Source organism: Oncorhynchus nerka, linkage group LG17, assembly GCF_034236695.1.
Source record: "Oncorhynchus nerka isolate Pitt River linkage group LG17, Oner_Uvic_2.0, whole genome shotgun sequence".
Lineage (NCBI taxonomy): Eukaryota > Metazoa > Chordata > Actinopteri > Salmoniformes > Salmonidae > Oncorhynchus > Oncorhynchus nerka.
In genome coordinates this window covers 32,176,340-32,194,177 of record NC_088412.1, presented here as the reverse complement: position 1 = coordinate 32,194,177, position 17,838 = coordinate 32,176,340, and the positions used below count along the sequence as shown (strand labels likewise).

Sequence of the window (17,838 nt, the reverse complement as noted above, 5' to 3'; positions counted from 1 at the left end):
CCCCTCCCCTCAACTGGAGCGATACTGTAGACCACACAGTCAGTCGGTGTTCGATAGGATATATGTTGCCTTGTCCAGTGCAGGTTTTCCCAAACCCAGGGCTGCGTTCAATACATTGTTTTACATTCTGGGACGTTCAATTAAACGGAAACGGCGCTGTACTGAATCACCAGTTAAAAAACGGGGAGCGTTTGGGGAACGCTGTCAGCATGGCCACTGCCCTTTAAATACGTTACTCTTTGCTTCAAGCCACAGCCACCAAACGGTAGCAAATGTACCTCAAAGTCTGTTCAAGAACGTTTTGGGGAAACGTGTCGTTTAGTACAAACCGTTCCGCAACGTAGCAAACGTTCAAGCGAACTGAACGCACAGGTCTAGTGTACCGCGGTCTCGCGCACCGGGCAGACAGCCAAGCTCGAGCCTACCGGAGCGGTGTAACGTTCTGAACGGTAAAGATGGCAGAACGACAGCAGAAACATGAAGGCGGCCGAGTGAAGATCGGACATTACCTCTTAGGAGACACTCTGGGCGTGGGCACATTCGGCAAAGTAAAGAGTTAAGTCGCGTGCTTGTCAACAGTCATGTCGTGGGAACATTTGTTGTTATTGATTGTAACTTTGCGGCGGACTATTTAAATAGCTACGCAAAATGCGTAGCTGTGGCTGCGTAGTTACGAATGTGCTAGATTATTGTTGTCTCGGTTGATATGTAGAGAATGTGGTTTAGGTTTGTTGAAAGGTGAATTATTCCAGCAACATATCTAGCTAGCCTGTCTACTCCTTCTTATCAGTAATGATAGGCTAAGCATGCACAATTACCCTCGACAACAATGATGGTGTAAAAACAAACAGGTCACACATAATTGTAACGTCTGACCGCCATGAATGTTGGAGGTTGACTTTGCTAGTGACAGTAACGTTAGACATTTAGACTTGCCCTATATGGCTATGGAAAGGACATTTTTTTAAATTGAAAATAAACATGAACGTTATAGCTTAATAGTGCTCATCATCATCACCAGTGTTCCCCGATTATGTAAACCATACAATGGCATGGACAGAATGAGAATCTAGAACGCCTCGTCAAGTTTCCTATTTTCTAGCAGTCTCAACGTGACCTTGTAGAATTCAGACCCCCTCCTCCTCTCCCCCTGCACTGCGGGAGGTGTGTTTGATTCGAGACATTAGTGTGACGGTGTGTAACAAGGAACTAGCCAACAATAATTGTTGCTACAGACAATATTGCTAAATTGTTAGACTGACTAACCATGAGCTACAGAGTGCAGACAGACACACTTGATTTATCCACCGTGTAATCTATGTGTATGGCTTTAGGTTTACTGTAATTACTGTGTTGTGTTTTCCCTGTTTACCGGTTTGTGATCTACGTTTCTTATTGTTGTGAATAGATGGATATAACTAGTCCAGTAATGTAAAAATAGTGATTAATCATGTCTTGTTGACTACTCTGAAACAGCTAGGGTTTTATTCTTTATCAGGCAATGAAAGTTTAGCTGAGGGTAGTATACATATCACACATTCCCCGGGCTATCTCCTACCTCAGTGTAGTCTGTGTGACCTTGGCAACAGAGGAAAAGACTAAACTGCTTTTAATATTTGACCCATCAGCACAAATTGTGCCCTATAGCCTACATTGTAGCAGTTGAACACAATACATATTATTATACTCTTTTACAAACTACGGACATTCCAGTTGGTTCATGTGTGTGTGTGTGTGTGTGTGTGTGTGTGTGGTAGTTGGAGAACACCAGTTGACAGGTCATAAGGTGGCAGTGAAGATCCTGAACAGACAGAAGATCAGGAGTCTGGACGTGGTGGGCAAGATCAAACGAGAGATACAGAACCTCAAACTCTTCAGACACCCTCACATCATCAAACTGTGAGGATAACGCATACAGACTGTGTTTGTTTATTATGGGCCTAAAAGTACCCCCCCTCTCTCTTCCATACACATACACTCAGTGTTTGTTTACTATGGGCCTCAGGAGCACCCCCCCCCCTCTCCCCCACACACATACCCACACACACTGGGTTTGTTTACTATGGCCCTCAGGAGCCCGCCCCCCTCTCTCTCTCCCACACGGAATTCCGTTTAGCGGAAATCTCTAGTTAAGAAGATGGAAGTTTATAATTCCTGCTTGGGTAAATCCCTTCCCACGTTTCTAGTCTCCCACCTCTCTTGCTCGCTCACTCTCTCTCCCACACCCACCCACAAGGAATCAGTTTGCTCCGGTTAGCAGAAAACTGCTTAAGAAGATAGACGTTTATAATTCCTATTTGGGTAAATCCCTTTCCAGGTTTCTAGTCTCTCTTTCCATGTTATTTTTAGGGTTAGGCCACAGTGACATTGTGAGCTATGGCAGACGTATTGGCTTCTGTAAGATGTGTGTGTGTGTGTGTGTGTGTGTGTGTGTGTGTGTGTGTGTGTGTGTGTGTGTGTGTGTGTGTGTGTGTGTGTGTGTGTGTGTGTGTGTGTAGGTACCAGGTGATCAGTACTCCTACAGATTTCTTCATGGTGATGGAGTATGTCTCAGGAGGAGAGCTGTTTGACTACATCTGCAAACACGGACGGGTGAGACATACCTCTGACTTACTGAAGACTGACTGTCTGAATGGCTGTCTATCTGTCTCTGACTGAATGACTGACTGTCTGAATGGCTGTCTATCTGTCTCTGACTGACTTACTGAATGACTGACTGTCTGAATGGCTGTCTATCTGTCTCTGACTGACTTACTGAATGACTGACTGTCTGAATGGCTGTCTATCTGTCTCTGACTGACTTACTGAATGACTGACTGTCTGAATGGCTGTCTATCTGTCTCTGACTGACTTACTGAATGACTGACTGTCTGGTTGTTTGATTTATTTACAGGGGACAATGCACATGAATCAATATAACAATAATGCAACAGCCATGTAAATGTGCCGGGGTTAGCCAAAAGATCATTCGCACCCATAATCCCTGGGCAGGTAAGGGCTTTTACACAGCCACTATACAAATACTCACTAAAACAATACAAAATACAAATACATTACGTCCAATAATATATCATATATAATTCTAACGACAACAACAACACTATCAAAGGCCTTTTTAAAATCCAAAAAGACGGCGCCGACTTCACCACCTAAGTCCAGTTTAGATTTAATGCACTCCAGAAAATAGCAATTGGCTGTTTCGGTAGAATGGTTAGTTCTGAATCCAAATTGCATTTGATGTATGGAGTTGCCCTGAACGAGGTGATCAGTCAGATGATCAGCCACCCGTCTTTCAGCTACTTTTTATAGCACTGGAAGAATGCTTATAGGTCGGTAATGTTCCACCAGTGTTAGGTCTTAAAACAGGTATCACTGCAGCAGACTACCAAGCATGGGAGAAGAACCCATATTTGATGGACAGACTAACTAGATGTACAGTAGGGGTAATCATAGAATATTTGTGTCTCTTCAGGACCAAATCTAGACCAAATACATATTTTGTTCTAAAGCTTCTGAAGAAGCTAATAATGCTGTCCACTGTTGACGCTGACATTTCAGGAATTCTGAATATTGGTTTATTATTATCTATGGGAGTGAGAACTGTGGTCTTGGTTGAAAATCTTTGAGCCAGTTCCCTGACAGAGTCAGAATTTTTTTTTTAAAGGTGGTGGATATGAAATTGGAGTTTTAAATTAGAATCCCATGAACCTTTAATTCAGGATGTTTTTTGACTTTTCAGCTCCTCTCCCTGTTAGATTGAGATTTTCCCAAATCACTTTGCCATTTCCTTTTGCTTCATTGATCACTTTAAGAAAGAGCTCTGCTTTTGCTTTAAAATTTTTTTTTATTCCTAACCACCTTATTTCTCAGTGACGTAAATATACGTCTGTCATCATTCCTACCAGACTTCAGTGCTTTTTTTTCAAGGAGAAATCCCGTTCTCCAGAGGTCCTCGTTGAGCCATGGTAGAGAGGTTTTCCGTCTTAGCTTATGTTGAAATCTCCTAGTAAAAGAGGTATCCACTTTGTCAATAGCTGACAGAAATGTTCTGTATCCAGACTCTGGGTCTTCATCGCTTCACAGACCAGTCAATTTGACATCGTAGTTACTCTGCTCACTTTTCTGCATTTCTTTTCACGTACTGTTGCGTATTAATATGGTTCTTACATTTCTTGTTAGTGAGCTTTCTAATCACCAATGTAACATTGTGGTGAGTTATACCCGTTAGTAAGTTACTAGACTTCATTATTTGATCAGGTCTGTTAATAAACACCAGATCAATTTGAGTCTGGGATGACTGTGTTACTCTGATTGGATCTTGTATTATTTGAGTCAGGTTGAAATAATCTGTGAACTCTTTGAGCTTTTTCCTGCAAGTTATGTTTTCTCTGAAATTTGGAACGAGGGTCCCAGAGCCTTTTAGCCTGATTAACGGTTTGAAAAGGTTTCACGTTACAATGTTTTCTTATACCTGGGTTAAAGGAACAGAGTTTCTGTCTTGAAGGCGGGTTTTGTTTGGGACCAAATGAAAAATGAAATGAACAGCAGATTGCTCATTCTTTTGAAAAGCCATGTTAGCGACAGAAGTTATGCTCACATACACAGAATGTTAACCAGATAATATAGGTTACTCAAATATAGATTATTTCAATCCTTCATCAATGATTTCGGCCTGGATGGCTAATTATGGGGACTTTTCTCCACCTCCCAGAATTACATCCTCCATATCAGACTTTTTTTTCTGCAGGTGACCAAACTCCAGACTGATGGGGAGCTTGGTACCCTGGGCCGCTTGGGTGTATGTTGATTCCGGATTGTTTGAATGAAGGCCAGCGTTGATGTTTGGCTGCCTTTTGTATTCCCCAGAGAGTTGCACTGCCTTCGGGGTCCCTTATTAGCCTCCAGGTTTTCTATTGGGTTATGATTGTCACTGGTCTCAGTAGCCACTTTCCCAGCTTCATTTTGAGCATTGTTTCTCTTCTTTTTCTTGTCGCAGACTCTGGCTCACCAGGTACCAACTCCAATGTTTCATTCACTCCGTCTCTCCTTGGGAGCCGAGGAATTATCCTCTTCAACCTCAGTCTCACGTTCAGTCATTTTAGCTGAGATATGTGGTACGTCTGCCCTACTCATGGGGACTGGATTGTTGTCCTGCACATCGTGTGAAAACGTTTCCTCTATGCAACTTATGTTGTCCAGTGTAGTAGGACTGTACTCTACCATCTCCTGACCCCCTCTAGTGTGGGATTGTGTCATTATGTTGTCCAGTGTAGTAGGACTGTACTCTACCATCTCCTGACCCCCTCTAGTGTGGGATTGTGTCATTATGTTGTCCAGTGTAGTAGGACTGTACTCTACCATCTCCTGACCCCCTCTAGTGTGGGATTGTGTCATTATGTTGTCCAGTGTAGTAGGACTGTACTCTACCATCTCCTAACCCCCTCTAGTGTGGGATTGTGTCATTATATTGTCCAGTGTAGTAGGACTGTACTCTACCATCTCCTAACCCCCTCTAGTGTGGGATTGTGTCATTATATTGTCCAGTGTAGTAGGACTGTACTCTACCATCTCCTGACCCCCTCTATAGTGTGGGATTGTGTCATTATGTTGTCCAGTGTAGTAGGACTGTACTCTACCATCTCCTGAGCCTTTCCTGATTGTGGCATACTTTGATCCAGTGACGGCCCGTCTTCACAGACCGTGTTATAGGAATGATGGGTGCTGCTTCAACATACACATAACGATCTCCATTGGAGCAGATTGTAAGTTGACCCTTGTATCTTATCATGCGCCTCATCACTCTCCCCACCACCTTACATCCAGCTTTAGCCAGGAACTCAGCCACAACACTATCATCTGCTGATTCAGGTAGTTCTTTAATTGTAACTTGAATGGAGTTCTGGTCAGACATGCGACTTCAAACTGACCGGATTATTCTCTTTGAGCACGTTTTCCTCGGACTGTTATTCCTCCTATCAGAAGCTTTGCCCTTGCTTCCTTACACTGAGAATATATATACGCCAGAGTGCACACACTCTCTGTACTGACCTCAAGTGGTTTGGATTAATTTCCTTTATGAGACCTGTGGTAGAGCTCCTCCTCCTTAATGGGGTTGGCTATGGCCTCCTCTGTCAGGATTTCTCTCTCTTAAAAAAAAGAGGTAAAACAGTCTCCTTTGGGGCATTTCCACCCACAACCTCGCTCCAGGTCTCATTTTCCTTGACATCAGTTTTTGCATCGCTGGAAATAGCCACAACTACAGCAGCCATTTTAATTGTAGTGTTAATGATTGATTAAAGTCATTTGTTTAACATAGAAATATATCAACAAAACTATTCAGCATTATACAGTGAGGATATTTCTTACTTAAGAATTGGTGGATGGTTGATCCTCAAATATATATTTGCTGGGTTCAGTGTTCTCCAGCAATTGAAGCTTCCCAGCCGGGCCGAATACCCAAACAAAAGGAGATATCAAAACACAACGAAACAAAATATGGATATATCATTCTGGACCGTACAGGCCGTCGGTCGATAGATCCACAAACAAATCAAACAAGCGAACAAGCCATCTGGGGAGTAGCGCACTCCTGTCCTGCAGTTGTCCGATTGTTTGATGTTGACACAGGCCATTTGATGGTGCCATTTTTCATAGTGAAAGCATGTAGTCACATTAGAAAGGAATAATCTCCTAACCTCTTAATCTGTACCTCATGTTGTGTGTAGGTAGAGGACAAAGAGGCTCGTCGGTTGTTCCAGCAGATTATCTCCGGTGTAGACTACTGCCACAGACACATGGTGGTGCACAGAGACCTCAAACCTGAGAATGTACTGCTGGACCATTCCAAGAACGCCAAAATAGCTGACTTTGGTACACTACACACACACGCACGATAGAGAACACACACACATACATACATACATACATACATACATACATACATACATACATACATACATACGTAACAAATTGAGTTGTCCACAAAGACGTAGTAGCAAATGTCAAACTAAACCATTTGTGTTTTAGAATATACCGACACCTTAAACTGGAGACGGGGAGGGAGAGAGGGGAAGGGGGAGGGAGAGAGGGGAAGGGAGAGAGAGGTGGGAGAGAGAGAGAGGTGGGAGAGAGGGGAAGGGAGCAAGAGAGATGGGAGAGCGAGAGGAAGGGAGAGAGGGGATGGGAGAGGGAGGAAGGGAGAGAGAGAGGGGAAGGGAGAGAGAGAGAGAGGAAGGGAGAGTGAAGGGAGAGAGAGAGAGGGGAGGGAGGGAGAGAGAGGGGGAGGGAGAGAGGGGGAGGGGAGAGAGGGGAAGGAAAGAGAGAGAGAGGGGAAGGGAGAGAGGGAGAGAGAGAGAGGGGAAGGGAGAGAGAGGAAGGGAGAGAGAGGAAGGGAGAGAGGGGGAGGGAGAGAGAGGGGAGATGGGGGATGGGAGAGAGAGAGGGGATTGGAGAGAGAGAGGGGGAGAGAGGGGAGGGAGAGGGAGGGAGGGGGAAGGGAGAGAGCGAGAGGAAGGGAGAGAGACAGGAAGAGGGAGAGAGAGAGGGAGAGAGAAAGGGGGAGGGAGAGAGAAAGGGGGAGGGAGAGAGGGGGGAAGGGAGAGAGGGGATGGGAGAGAGAGAGGTGGGAGAGAGGGGATGGGAGAGAGAGAGAGGTGGGAGAGAGAGGATGGGAGAGTGAGGGAGGGAGGGAGAGGGGAAGGGAGAGAGAGGGAGGGGTGAGGGAGAGAGGTGAGAGAGGGGAAGGGAGAGAGCGAAAGGAAGGGAGAGAGAGGGGAAGGAAGTGAGAGAGGAAGGAGAGAGAGGAAGGGAGAGAGAGGGGGAGTGAGAAAGGGGGAGGGAGATGGAGAGGGGGAGGGAGAGAGAGGGGGAAGGGAGAGAGAGAGGGGGAGAGAGAGGAAGGGAGAGAGAGAGGAAGGGAGAGAGAGAGGGGGAGGGAGGGAGAGAGAGGGGAAGGGAAAGAGAGGGGAGGGAGAGAGGGAAGGGAAAGAGAGAGAGAGAGGGGAAGGGAGAGAGGGGAAGGGAAAGAGAGAGAGAGAGGAAGGGAGAGAGGGGGAGGGAGAGAGAGGGGAGATGGGGATGGGGAGAGAGAGGGGATTGGAGAGAGAGAGGGGGAGGGAGAGGGGAGGGGGAGAGAGAGGGGAAGGAGAGAGCGGAAGGGAGAGAGCGAGAGGAAGGGAGAGAGACAGGAAGGGAGAGAGAGAGAGGGAGAGAGAGAGAGAGAGGGGAGAGAGAGAGAGAGAGGGAGAGAGAAAGGGGAGGGAGAGAGAGGGGGAGGGAGAGAGAGGAAGTGGGAGAGAGAGGTGGGAGAGAGAGGAAGTGGGAGAGAGGGGATGGGAGAGAGGTGAGAGAGAGGGGATGGGGAGAGAGAGGTGGGAGAGAGGGGATGGGAGAGAGAGAGGGAGGGAGGGAGAGGGAAGGGAGAGAGAGGGAGGGGTGAGAGAGGGGAAGGGAGAGAGCGAGAGGAAGGAGAGAGAGGGGAAGGAAGTGAGAGAGGAAGGGAGAGAGAGGAAGGGAGAGAGAGAGGGGGAGTGAGAAAGGGGGAGGGAGATGAGAGAGAGTGAGGGGGAGAGAGAGGGGAAGGGAGAGAGAGAGGGGAAGGGAGAGGAAGGGAGAGAGAGGGGAAGGGAGAGAGAGGGGGAGGGAGAGAGAGGGGAAGGGAAAGAGAGAGAGAGAGGGGAAGGGAGAGAGAGAGAGAGGGGAAGGAGAGAGAGAGAGGGGAGGGAGAGAGAGGGGAGATGGGGGATGGGAGAGAGAGAGGGGATTGAGAGAGAGAGGGGAGGGAGAGTGAGGGGAAGGAGAGAGCGAGAGGAAGGGAGAGAGCGAGAGGAAGGGAGAGAGCGAGAGGAAGGGAGAGAGACAGGAAGGGAGAGAGAGAGAGAGGGAGAGAGAGAGAGAAAGGGGGAGGGAGAGAGAAAGGGGGAGGGAGAGAGAAGAAGTGGGAGAGAGGGGAAGGGAGAGAGAGAGGTGGGGAGAGGGGATGGGAGAGAGAGAGGTGGGAGAGAGGGGATGGGAGAGAGAGAGAGGGAGGGAGGGAGAGGGGAAGGGAGGGAGGGGTGAGGGAGAGAGGTGAGAGAGGGGAAGGGAGAGAGCGAGAGGAAGGGAGAGAGAGGGGAAGGAAGTGAGAGAGGAAGGGAGAGAGAGGAAGGGAGAGAGAGAGGGGGAGTGAGAAAGGGGGAGGGAGATGGGAGAGAGAGAGGGAAGGGAGAGAGAGAGGGGAAGGGAGAGAGAGAGGGGAAGGGAGAGAGAGAGGGGAAGGGAGAGAGAGAGGGAGGGAGGAAGGGAGAGAGAGGGGGAGGGAGAGAGGGGGGAAGAGAGAGAGAGGGGAAGGGAGAGAGAGGTGGGAGAGGGAAGACAGAATATAGCAACTTGTTTGTTTGGACAGTAAGGTTAGGTAAGGTTGGCATTTGAAGATAATGCTGAAAAACTGATTTTCTCTGGTCATCAGGGTTGTCAAACATGATGTCAGACGGGGAGTTTCTGAGGACCAGCTGTGGATCTCCCAACTACGCAGCTCCTGAAGTAATCTCCGGAAGGTGTGTGTGCGTGTGTGTGTTTAGGTTTAGGTTGATACTATAGGCTACATGTTGTGGTGTGATCGTGTATTCTTTGCTTTGTGCACAGGTTATACGCTGGTCCTGAGGTGGACATATGGAGCAGTGGGGTGATCCTGTATTCTCTGCTTTGTCCACAGGTTATACGCTGGTCCTGAGGTGGACATATGGAGCAGTGGGGTGATCCTGTATTCTCTGCTTTGTCCACAGGTTATACGCTGGTCCTGAGGTGGACATATGGAGCAGTGGGGTGATCCTGTATTCTCTGCTTTGTCCACAGGTTATACGCTGGTCCTGAGGTGGACATATGGAGCAGTGGGGTGATCCTGTATTCTCTGCTTTGTCCACAGGTTATACGCTGGTCCTGAGGTGGACATATGGAGCAGTGGGGTGATCCTGTATTCTCTGCTTTGTCCACAGGTTATACGCTGGTCCTGAGGTGGACATATGGAGCAGTGGGGTGATCCTGTATTCTCTGCTTTGTCCACAGGTTATACGCTGGTCCTGAGGTGGACATATGGAGCAGTGGGGTGATCCTGTATTCTCTGCTTTGTCCACAGGTTATACGCTGGTCCTGAGGTGGACATATGGAGCAGTGGGGTGATCCTGTATTCTCTGCTTTGTCCACAGGTTATACGCTGGTCCTGAGGTGGACATATGGAGCAGTGGGGTGATCCTGTATTCTCTGCTTTGTCCACAGGTTATACGCTGGTCCTGAGGTGGACATATGGAGCAGTGGGGTGATCCTGTATTCTCTGCTTTGTCCACAGGTTATACGCTGGTCCTGAGGTGGACATATGGAGCAGTGGGGTGATCCTGTATTCTCTGCTTTGTCCACAGGTTATACGCTGGTCCTGAGGTGGACATATGGAGCAGTGGGGTGATCCTGTATTCTCTGCTTTGTCCACAGGTTATACGCTGGTCCTGAGGTGGACATATGGAGCAGTGGGGTGATCCTGTATTCTCTGCTTTGTCCACAGGTTATACGCTGGTCCTGAGGTGGACATATGGAGCAGTGGGGTGATCCTGTATTCTCTGCTTTGTCCACAGGTTATACGCTGGTCCTGAGGTGGACATATGGAGCAGTGGGGTGATCCTGTATTCTCTGCTTTGTCCACAGGTTATACGCTGGTCCTGAGGTGGACATATGGAGCAGTGGGGTGATCCTGTATTCTCTGCTTTGTCCACAGGTTATACGCTGGTCCTGAGGTGGACATATGGAGCAGTGGGGTGATCCTGTATTCTCTGCTTTGTCCACAGGTTATACGCTGGTCCTGAGGTGGACATATGGAGCAGTGGGGTGATCCTGTATTCTCTGCTTTGTCCACAGGTTATACGCTGGTCCTGAGGTGGACATATGGAGCAGTGGGGTGATCCTGTATTCTCTGCTTTGTCCACAGGTTATACGCTGGTCCTGAGGTGGACATATGGAGCAGTGGGGTGATCCTGTATTCTCTGCTTTGTCCACAGGTTATACGCTGGTCCTGAGGTGGACATATGGAGCAGTGGGGTGATCCTGTATTCTCTGCTTTGTCCACAGGTTATACGCTGGTCCTGAGGTGGACATATGGAGCAGTGGGGTGATCCTGTATTCTCTGCTTTGTCCACAGGTTATACGCTGGTCCTGAGGTGGACATATGGAGCAGTGGGGTGATCCTGTATTCTCTGCTTTGTCCACAGGTTATACGCTGGTCCTGAGGTGGACATATGGAGCAGTGGGGTGATCCTGTATTCTCTGCTTTGTCCACAGGTTATACGCTGGTCCTGAGGTGGACATATGGAGCAGTGGGGTGATCCTGTATTCTCTGCTTTGTCCACAGGTTATACGCTGGTCCTGAGGTGGACTAATGGAGCAGTGGGGTGATCCTGTATTCTCTGCTTTGTCCACAGGTTATACGCTGGTCCTGAGGTGGACATATGGAGCAGTGGGGTGATCCTGTATTCTCTGCTTTGTCCACAGGTTATACGCTGGTCCTGAGGTGGACATATGGAGCAGTGGTGTGATCCTCTATGCGTTGCTTTGTGGGACTCTGCCCTTTGATGACGAACACGTTCCCACACTGTTTAAGAAGATTAGAGGGGGCGTGTTCTATATGCCAGAATACCTCACTCGGCCCGTCGCTTCCCTGCTGCTGCTCATGCTGCAGGTCGACCCGCTCAAGAGGGCTACCATTAAAGACATTAGGTGACCTCTAACCTTCCCTACTGATCATTATGCTCATGTTTTTAATGTGATTTAATAGAATTGGCAAACCTAACCAAAAGCTTGTTTGTGGTGGTTGAAGGTTGGTCCAGAGCAAAAAAATAGAAGAATAATTGTGTGTGTTTGTGTGTGTGTGTGTGTGTGTGTGTGTGTGTGTGTGAACGTTCACACGAATGTATGTGTAGGGAACATGAGTGGTTTAAGCAGGACCTGCCAGGCTACCTGTTTCCTGAGGACCCTTCCTATGACTCCACCATTCTGGATGAGGAGGCAGTCCGAGAGGTGTGTGACAAGTTTGAGAGCACCGAGTCTGAGGTGATGTCCAGCCTGTACAGCGGAGACCCTCAGGTATGCACGCAACACAGGCATGTACGCTCACACGCTTAGTCCTATAGTACGCAATCCCCCTCTTCTCTCAGCCTCTCTCTTACTCTCTCCCTCCGTCTCTTTCCAGGACCAGCTAGCGGTAGCGTACCATCTGATCATAGACAACCGGCGCATCATGACCCAGGCCAGTGAGTTCTACCTGGCCTCTAGCCCTCCCCAGGGCTCCTTCATGGAGGATGGCATGTCACTGCCCCCCGGGGTCAAACCACACCCAGAGAGGATGCCCCCCCTGCTGGTAGACAGCCCCAAGGCAATGATTTCTACCTGGTTCTATTCTATGTACTATGTTCACAGTATACACAATTGGATTACAAGATCTCTGAAGTGTAAACACTTGATGATGTACTTCTTCCGCGATACCAGTGCAACATTGGCAGTATAGTTTTGCATGAAGTCTTGTCCTCATGTATTTATGACTGCTTGTCGGGGATAATAAAGATTCTCTCCTCTCTGTCTGCAGGCGCGCTGCCCGCTGGATGCCCTGAACACCACCAGAGCCAAACCCCTGGCAGTGAAGAAAGCTAAGTGGCACCTGGGCATCAGGAGTCAGAGCAGACCCTATGACATCATGGCTGAGGTCTACAGGGCTATGAGACAGCTACAGTATGACTGGAAGGTGAGGCGCGGTGTGTGGAAAGTATTCAGACCCCTTGACTTTTCCCACATTTTGTTATGTTACAGCCTTATTCTGAAATTGATCAACATTTTTTTTATTCTCATCAATCTACACACAATACCTCATAACGACACAGCGAAAATATGTTTTTTGACATTTTTGCTAATTTCTTAAAAATAAAAAACAGAAATATCTTATTTACATAAGTATTCAGACCCTTTGCTATGAGACTTGAAATTGAGCTCTGGTGCATCCTGTTTCCATTGATCATCATCGAGATGTTTCTACAACTTCATTGGAGTCCACCTGTGGCAAATTCAATTAATTGGACATGATTTGGAAAGGCATAAACCTGTCTATACAAGGTCCCACAGTTAACAGTGCATGTCAGAGCAAAAACCAAGCCATGAGCTCTAAGGTATTGTCCGCAGAGCTCTGAGACAGGATTGTGTAGAAGCACAGGTATGGGGAAGGGTACAAAAACATTTCTGCAGCATTGAAGGTCTTCACGATCACAGTGGCCTCGATCATTCTTAAAAGGAAGAAGTTAAGAACCACAAAGACTCTTTCTAGAGCTGGCCGTCAAGCCAAACTGAGCAATCGGGGGAGAAGGGCCTGGGTCAGGGAGGTGACCAAGAAACCCGATGGTCACTCTGACAGAGCTCTAGAGTTCCTCTGTGGCGATGGGAGAATATTCCAGAAGGTCAACCGTCTCTGCAGCATTCCACCAAGCAGGCCTTTATGGTAGAGTGGCCAGATGGAAGCCACTCCTCAGTAAAAGGGACATTACTGCCTGGTTGGAGTTTGCCAAAAGGTGCCTAAAGGACTCAGGAAGAAAAAGAAACGCACACCTATTAAGACGAGGTGCTGGCTAGCGGAGTAGAACACCTATTAAGACGAGGTGCTGGCTAGCGGAGTAGAACACCTATTAAGACGAGGTGCTGGCTAGCGGAGTAGAAGACCTATTAAGACGAGGTGCTGGCTAGCGGAGTAGAACACCTATTAAGACGAGGTGCTGGCTAGCGGAGTAGAACACCTATTAAGACGAGGTGCTGGCTAGCGGAGTAGAACACCTATTAAGAAGAGGTGCTGGCTAGCGGAGTAGAACACCTATTAAGACGAGGTGCTGGCTAGCGGAGTAGAACACCTATTAAGACGAGGTGCTGGCTAACGGAGTAGAACACCTATTAAGACGAGGTGCTGGCTAACGGAGTAGAACACCTATTAAGACGAGGTGCTGGCTAGCGGAGTAGAACACCTATTAAGACGAGGTGCTGGCTAGCGGAGTAGAACGCCTATTAAGACGAGGTGCTGGCTAGCGGAGTAGAACGCCTATTAAGACGAGGTGCTGGCTAGCGGAGTAGAACACCTATTAAGACGAGGTGCTGGCTAGCGGAGTAGAACACCTATTAAGACGAGGTGCTGGCTAGCGGAGTAGAACACCTATTAAGACGAGGTGCTGGCTAGCGGAGTAGAAAACTTGAAAATAAAAGAGAGCTGCACACTCTAGGAGCTCAGATGGAAAAATGTAATTACCAACGTTTCGACAGCCATCAGGGTATAATCACAAACACTGCGGGATGACTCGTTTATATAGTGTCAAAAGACACAGGTGTCTGTAATCATGGCCAAGAGTGGCCTAATATCATTGGTTAATAATCAAATATTAAAATGTCATACAAAGAACAGCATACAAACAACAAATGGATAGCATACGATCATAGATTCATTTGACTACACAAGTTTACTAACAATTACAATGGCAAAGTCACAATAATCACAAGAATGGCTTCAGATCAAAGTCTACGTTGAGACCGAAGGGCGCAAGGGTCTTTAAATTAAAGATCCAGGCAGCCTCTCGTTTTAACAATAAATTATCAAGTTCACCCCCTCTCCTAGGGAGGGTGACATGTTTGACGCCAATGTAACGCAGAGACTAAATCGAGTGGCCTGCCTCCAAGAAGTGGGCCGCAACTGGATAAGTAAAGTTTTTACACCTAATGGTGCTACGATGCTCTGAGATACGTACTTTTAATTCGCGCTTTGTTTTACCTACATAATTTTTACCACAAGGACAAGTTATAAGATAAATAACTGCCTTAGTGGAGCACGTAATAACACCTTTGATTGGGATCGATTCCCCTGTTTGTGGGTGTTTGAAGGATCTACATTTATAAGTGCCATTGCATTGAGCACAGCCATTACACTTGTAATTTCCATCCAGTAGGGGTGCAAATAAATGTTGTTCAGGAATATCTTGGGGTGGTAAATCAGAGTTTACCAATTGGTCTCTGAGATTTCTGCCCCGCGAGAATACGACCAAGGGAAGGTCTGAAAACACATTACCGAGACTATCATCAGATTTTAGGATGTGCCAATGTTTGTGAACAATTCCCTTAATGTGTTCAGAGCACTTTGAATAGCGGGTAGTTAGAACGCAAGAATGCGTCTTTTTGCGAGACTGACCTTGAAAAAGGTTTTGAATTTTCTCAATGGCAATATTAATCTGATCATTCTTGTAGCCCCTCTCCTTGAACTTTCTTTGCGTCTCAGCCATATTTCTGTCGAAATCGGATTGTTTTTTGCAAATTCTTTTGATTCGACAGAATTGGCTGTAGAGCAAACTATTTTTCAAGGGAAGTGGGTGACAACTATCAGCCCTCAACAAACTGTTACGATCAGTAGGCTTCCTGTAAAGATCAGTGTATAGAACATTATCTTCACACAAGATCAGAAGATCAAGAAAACTGATTCGACGTGTATCAGATTGCAGAGTAAATCTCAGATGCTCAGAACAGGAGTTAAGAAAAGCATGGAACGCCTGGAGTTGTTTTGCATCATCCCTCCATAGAACAAAAATATCATCAATATACCGTTTCCACATAATGATGAGGCAAGAAAACATTTTTGAGAGGATTGAAAATAGACTGTTTCTCCATGTAACCCACATATAAATGAGCATAGTTAGGAGCCATGGGGGATCCCATAGCAGTACCCTTCGTCTGAATAAAGAAATCATTTAGAAACATGAAATAGTGATGCGTGAGTACTATTTCAACCAATGTTACAACGCATGCACTGGAAGGTAGTTCATTAGGGTCACGTTGCAGAAGAAAATGTTCCATAGCTTCAATACCGCCCTCGTGTGGAATATTAGTGTATAATGACTCAACATCAAAAGTAACTAACAAGGTATTCTCAGGGAGAGGATCAAGAGATTCAATGGTAGAGACATACTGCTGGTGTCCTTTACAAAGGAGGGGAGCTGTTCTGAGATCATACTGCTGGTGTCCTTTAGGAGGGGAGCTGTTCTGAGATCATACTGCTGGTGTCCTTTAGGAGGGGAGCTGTTCTGAGATCATACTGCTGGTGTCCTTTAGGAGGGGAGCTGTTCTGAGATCATACTGCTGGTGTCCTTTACAAAGGAGGGGAGCTGTTCTGAGATCATACTGCTGGTGTCCTTTACAAAGGAGGGGAGCTGTTCTGAGATCATACTGCTGGTGTCCTTTACAAAGGAGGGGAGCTGTTCTGAGATCATACTGCTGGTGTCCTTTACAAAGGAGGGGAGCTGTTCTGAGATCATACTGCTGGTGTCCTTTACAAAGGAGGGGTGCTGTTCTGAGATCATACTGCTGGTGTCCTTTACAAAGGAGGGGAGCTGTTCTGAGATCATACTGCTGGTGTCCTTTACAAAGGAGGGGAGCTGTTCTGAGATCATACTGCTGGTGTCCTTTACAAAGGAGGGGAGCTGTTCTGAGATCATACTGCTGGTGTCCTTTAGGAGGGGAGCTGTTCTGAGATCATACTGCTGGTGTCCTTTACAACGGAGGGGAGCTGTTCTGAGATCATACTGCTGGTGTCCTTTACAAAGGAGGGGAGCTGTTCTGAGATCATACTGCTGGTGTCCTTTACAACGGAGGGGAGCTGTTCTGAGATCATACTGCTGGTGTCCTTTACAAAGGAGGGGAGCTGTTCTGAGATCATACTGCTGGTGTCCTTTACAAAGGAGGGGAGCTGTTCTGAGATCATACTGCTGGTGTCCTTTACAACGGAGGGGAGCTGTTCTGAGATCATACTGCTGGTGTCCTTTACAACGGAGGGGAGCTGTTCTGAGATCATACTGCTGGTGTCCTTTACAACGGAGGGGAGCTGTTCTGAGATCATACTGCTGGTGTCCTTTACAAAGGAGGGGAGCTGTTCTGAGATCATACTGCTGGTGTCCTTTACAACGGAGGGGAGCTGTTCTGAGATCATACTGCTGGTGTCCTTTACAACGGAGGGGAGCTGTTCTGAGATCATACTGCTGGTGTCCTTTACAACGGAGGGGAGCTGTTCTGAGATCATACTGCTGGTGTCCTTTACAACGGAGGGGAGCTGTTCTGAGATCATACTGCTGGTGTCCTTTACAACGGAGGGGAGCTGTTCTGAGATCATACTGCTGGTGTCCTTTACAACGGAGGGGAGCTGTTCTGAGATCATACTGCTGGTGTCCTTTACAACGGAGGGGAGCTGTTCTGAGATCATACTGCTGGTGTCCTTTACAAAGGAGGGGAGCTGTTCTGAGATCATACTGCTGGTGTCCTTTACAAAGGAGGGGAGCTGTTCTGAGATCATACTGCTGGTGTCCTTTACAAAGGAGGGGAGCTGTTCTGAGATCATACTGCTGGTGTCCTTTACAAAGGAGGGGAGCTGTTCTGCAAGTGGTCTAATAAAAAAGTCAACAAAAGTAGATAGAGGGGCCGTTACTGCATCAATGCCCGCTACAATAGGGCGCCCTGGAGGTTGTGTAACATTCTTGTGTAATTTCGGCAAAGTATAGAAAGTGGCAATTTTAGGGTGTTGAATAGCCAAAAAAGCATGTTCTTTTTTGGTTATCTGACCAGAACTTAAATACCCATCTAGGACAGTAAAGATAGTATTCTGAAATTGGCAAGTGGGGTCACTTCTGAGTTTCTTGTAAAAGGGGTGGTCAAGCAGGTGTCTATGACCCTCTTTTACATAAACTGTCCTATCCATGAGTACAACCGACCCGCCCTTATCAGCGGGACGAATAAGGACTGTCCTATCCATGAGTACAACCG

At 47.2% G+C, this 17,838-nt stretch overlaps 1 protein-coding gene across 2 annotated transcripts in view; it reads left to right on the top strand.

Annotated features, from left to right (window-relative positions):
• The first annotated feature begins 284 nt into the window (after positions 1-284).
• The window catches only part of prkaa2 (protein kinase, AMP-activated, alpha 2 catalytic subunit), a 26,738-nt gene continuing 9,184 nt past the window's right edge, over positions 285-17,838 (top strand). The window contains exons 1-9 of one of the 2 annotated variants that reach the window (XM_065003118.1): positions 285-555; positions 1,758-1,899; positions 2,499-2,592; positions 6,726-6,870; positions 9,446-9,533; positions 11,512-11,736; positions 11,940-12,102; positions 12,209-12,376; positions 12,602-12,757. In XM_065003118.1, coding sequence (XP_064859190.1) covers positions 456-555; positions 1,758-1,899; positions 2,499-2,592; positions 6,726-6,870; positions 9,446-9,533; positions 11,512-11,736; positions 11,940-12,102; positions 12,209-12,376; positions 12,602-12,757 — 1,281 coding nt within the window. In that variant the 5' untranslated portion in view covers positions 285-455. Of the gene's footprint in view, positions 556-1,757; positions 1,900-2,498; positions 2,593-6,725; positions 6,871-9,445; positions 9,534-11,511; positions 11,737-11,939; positions 12,103-12,208; positions 12,392-12,601; positions 12,758-17,838 lie in introns of both variants that reach the window. The other variant, XM_065003117.1, reaches the window with a different exon arrangement.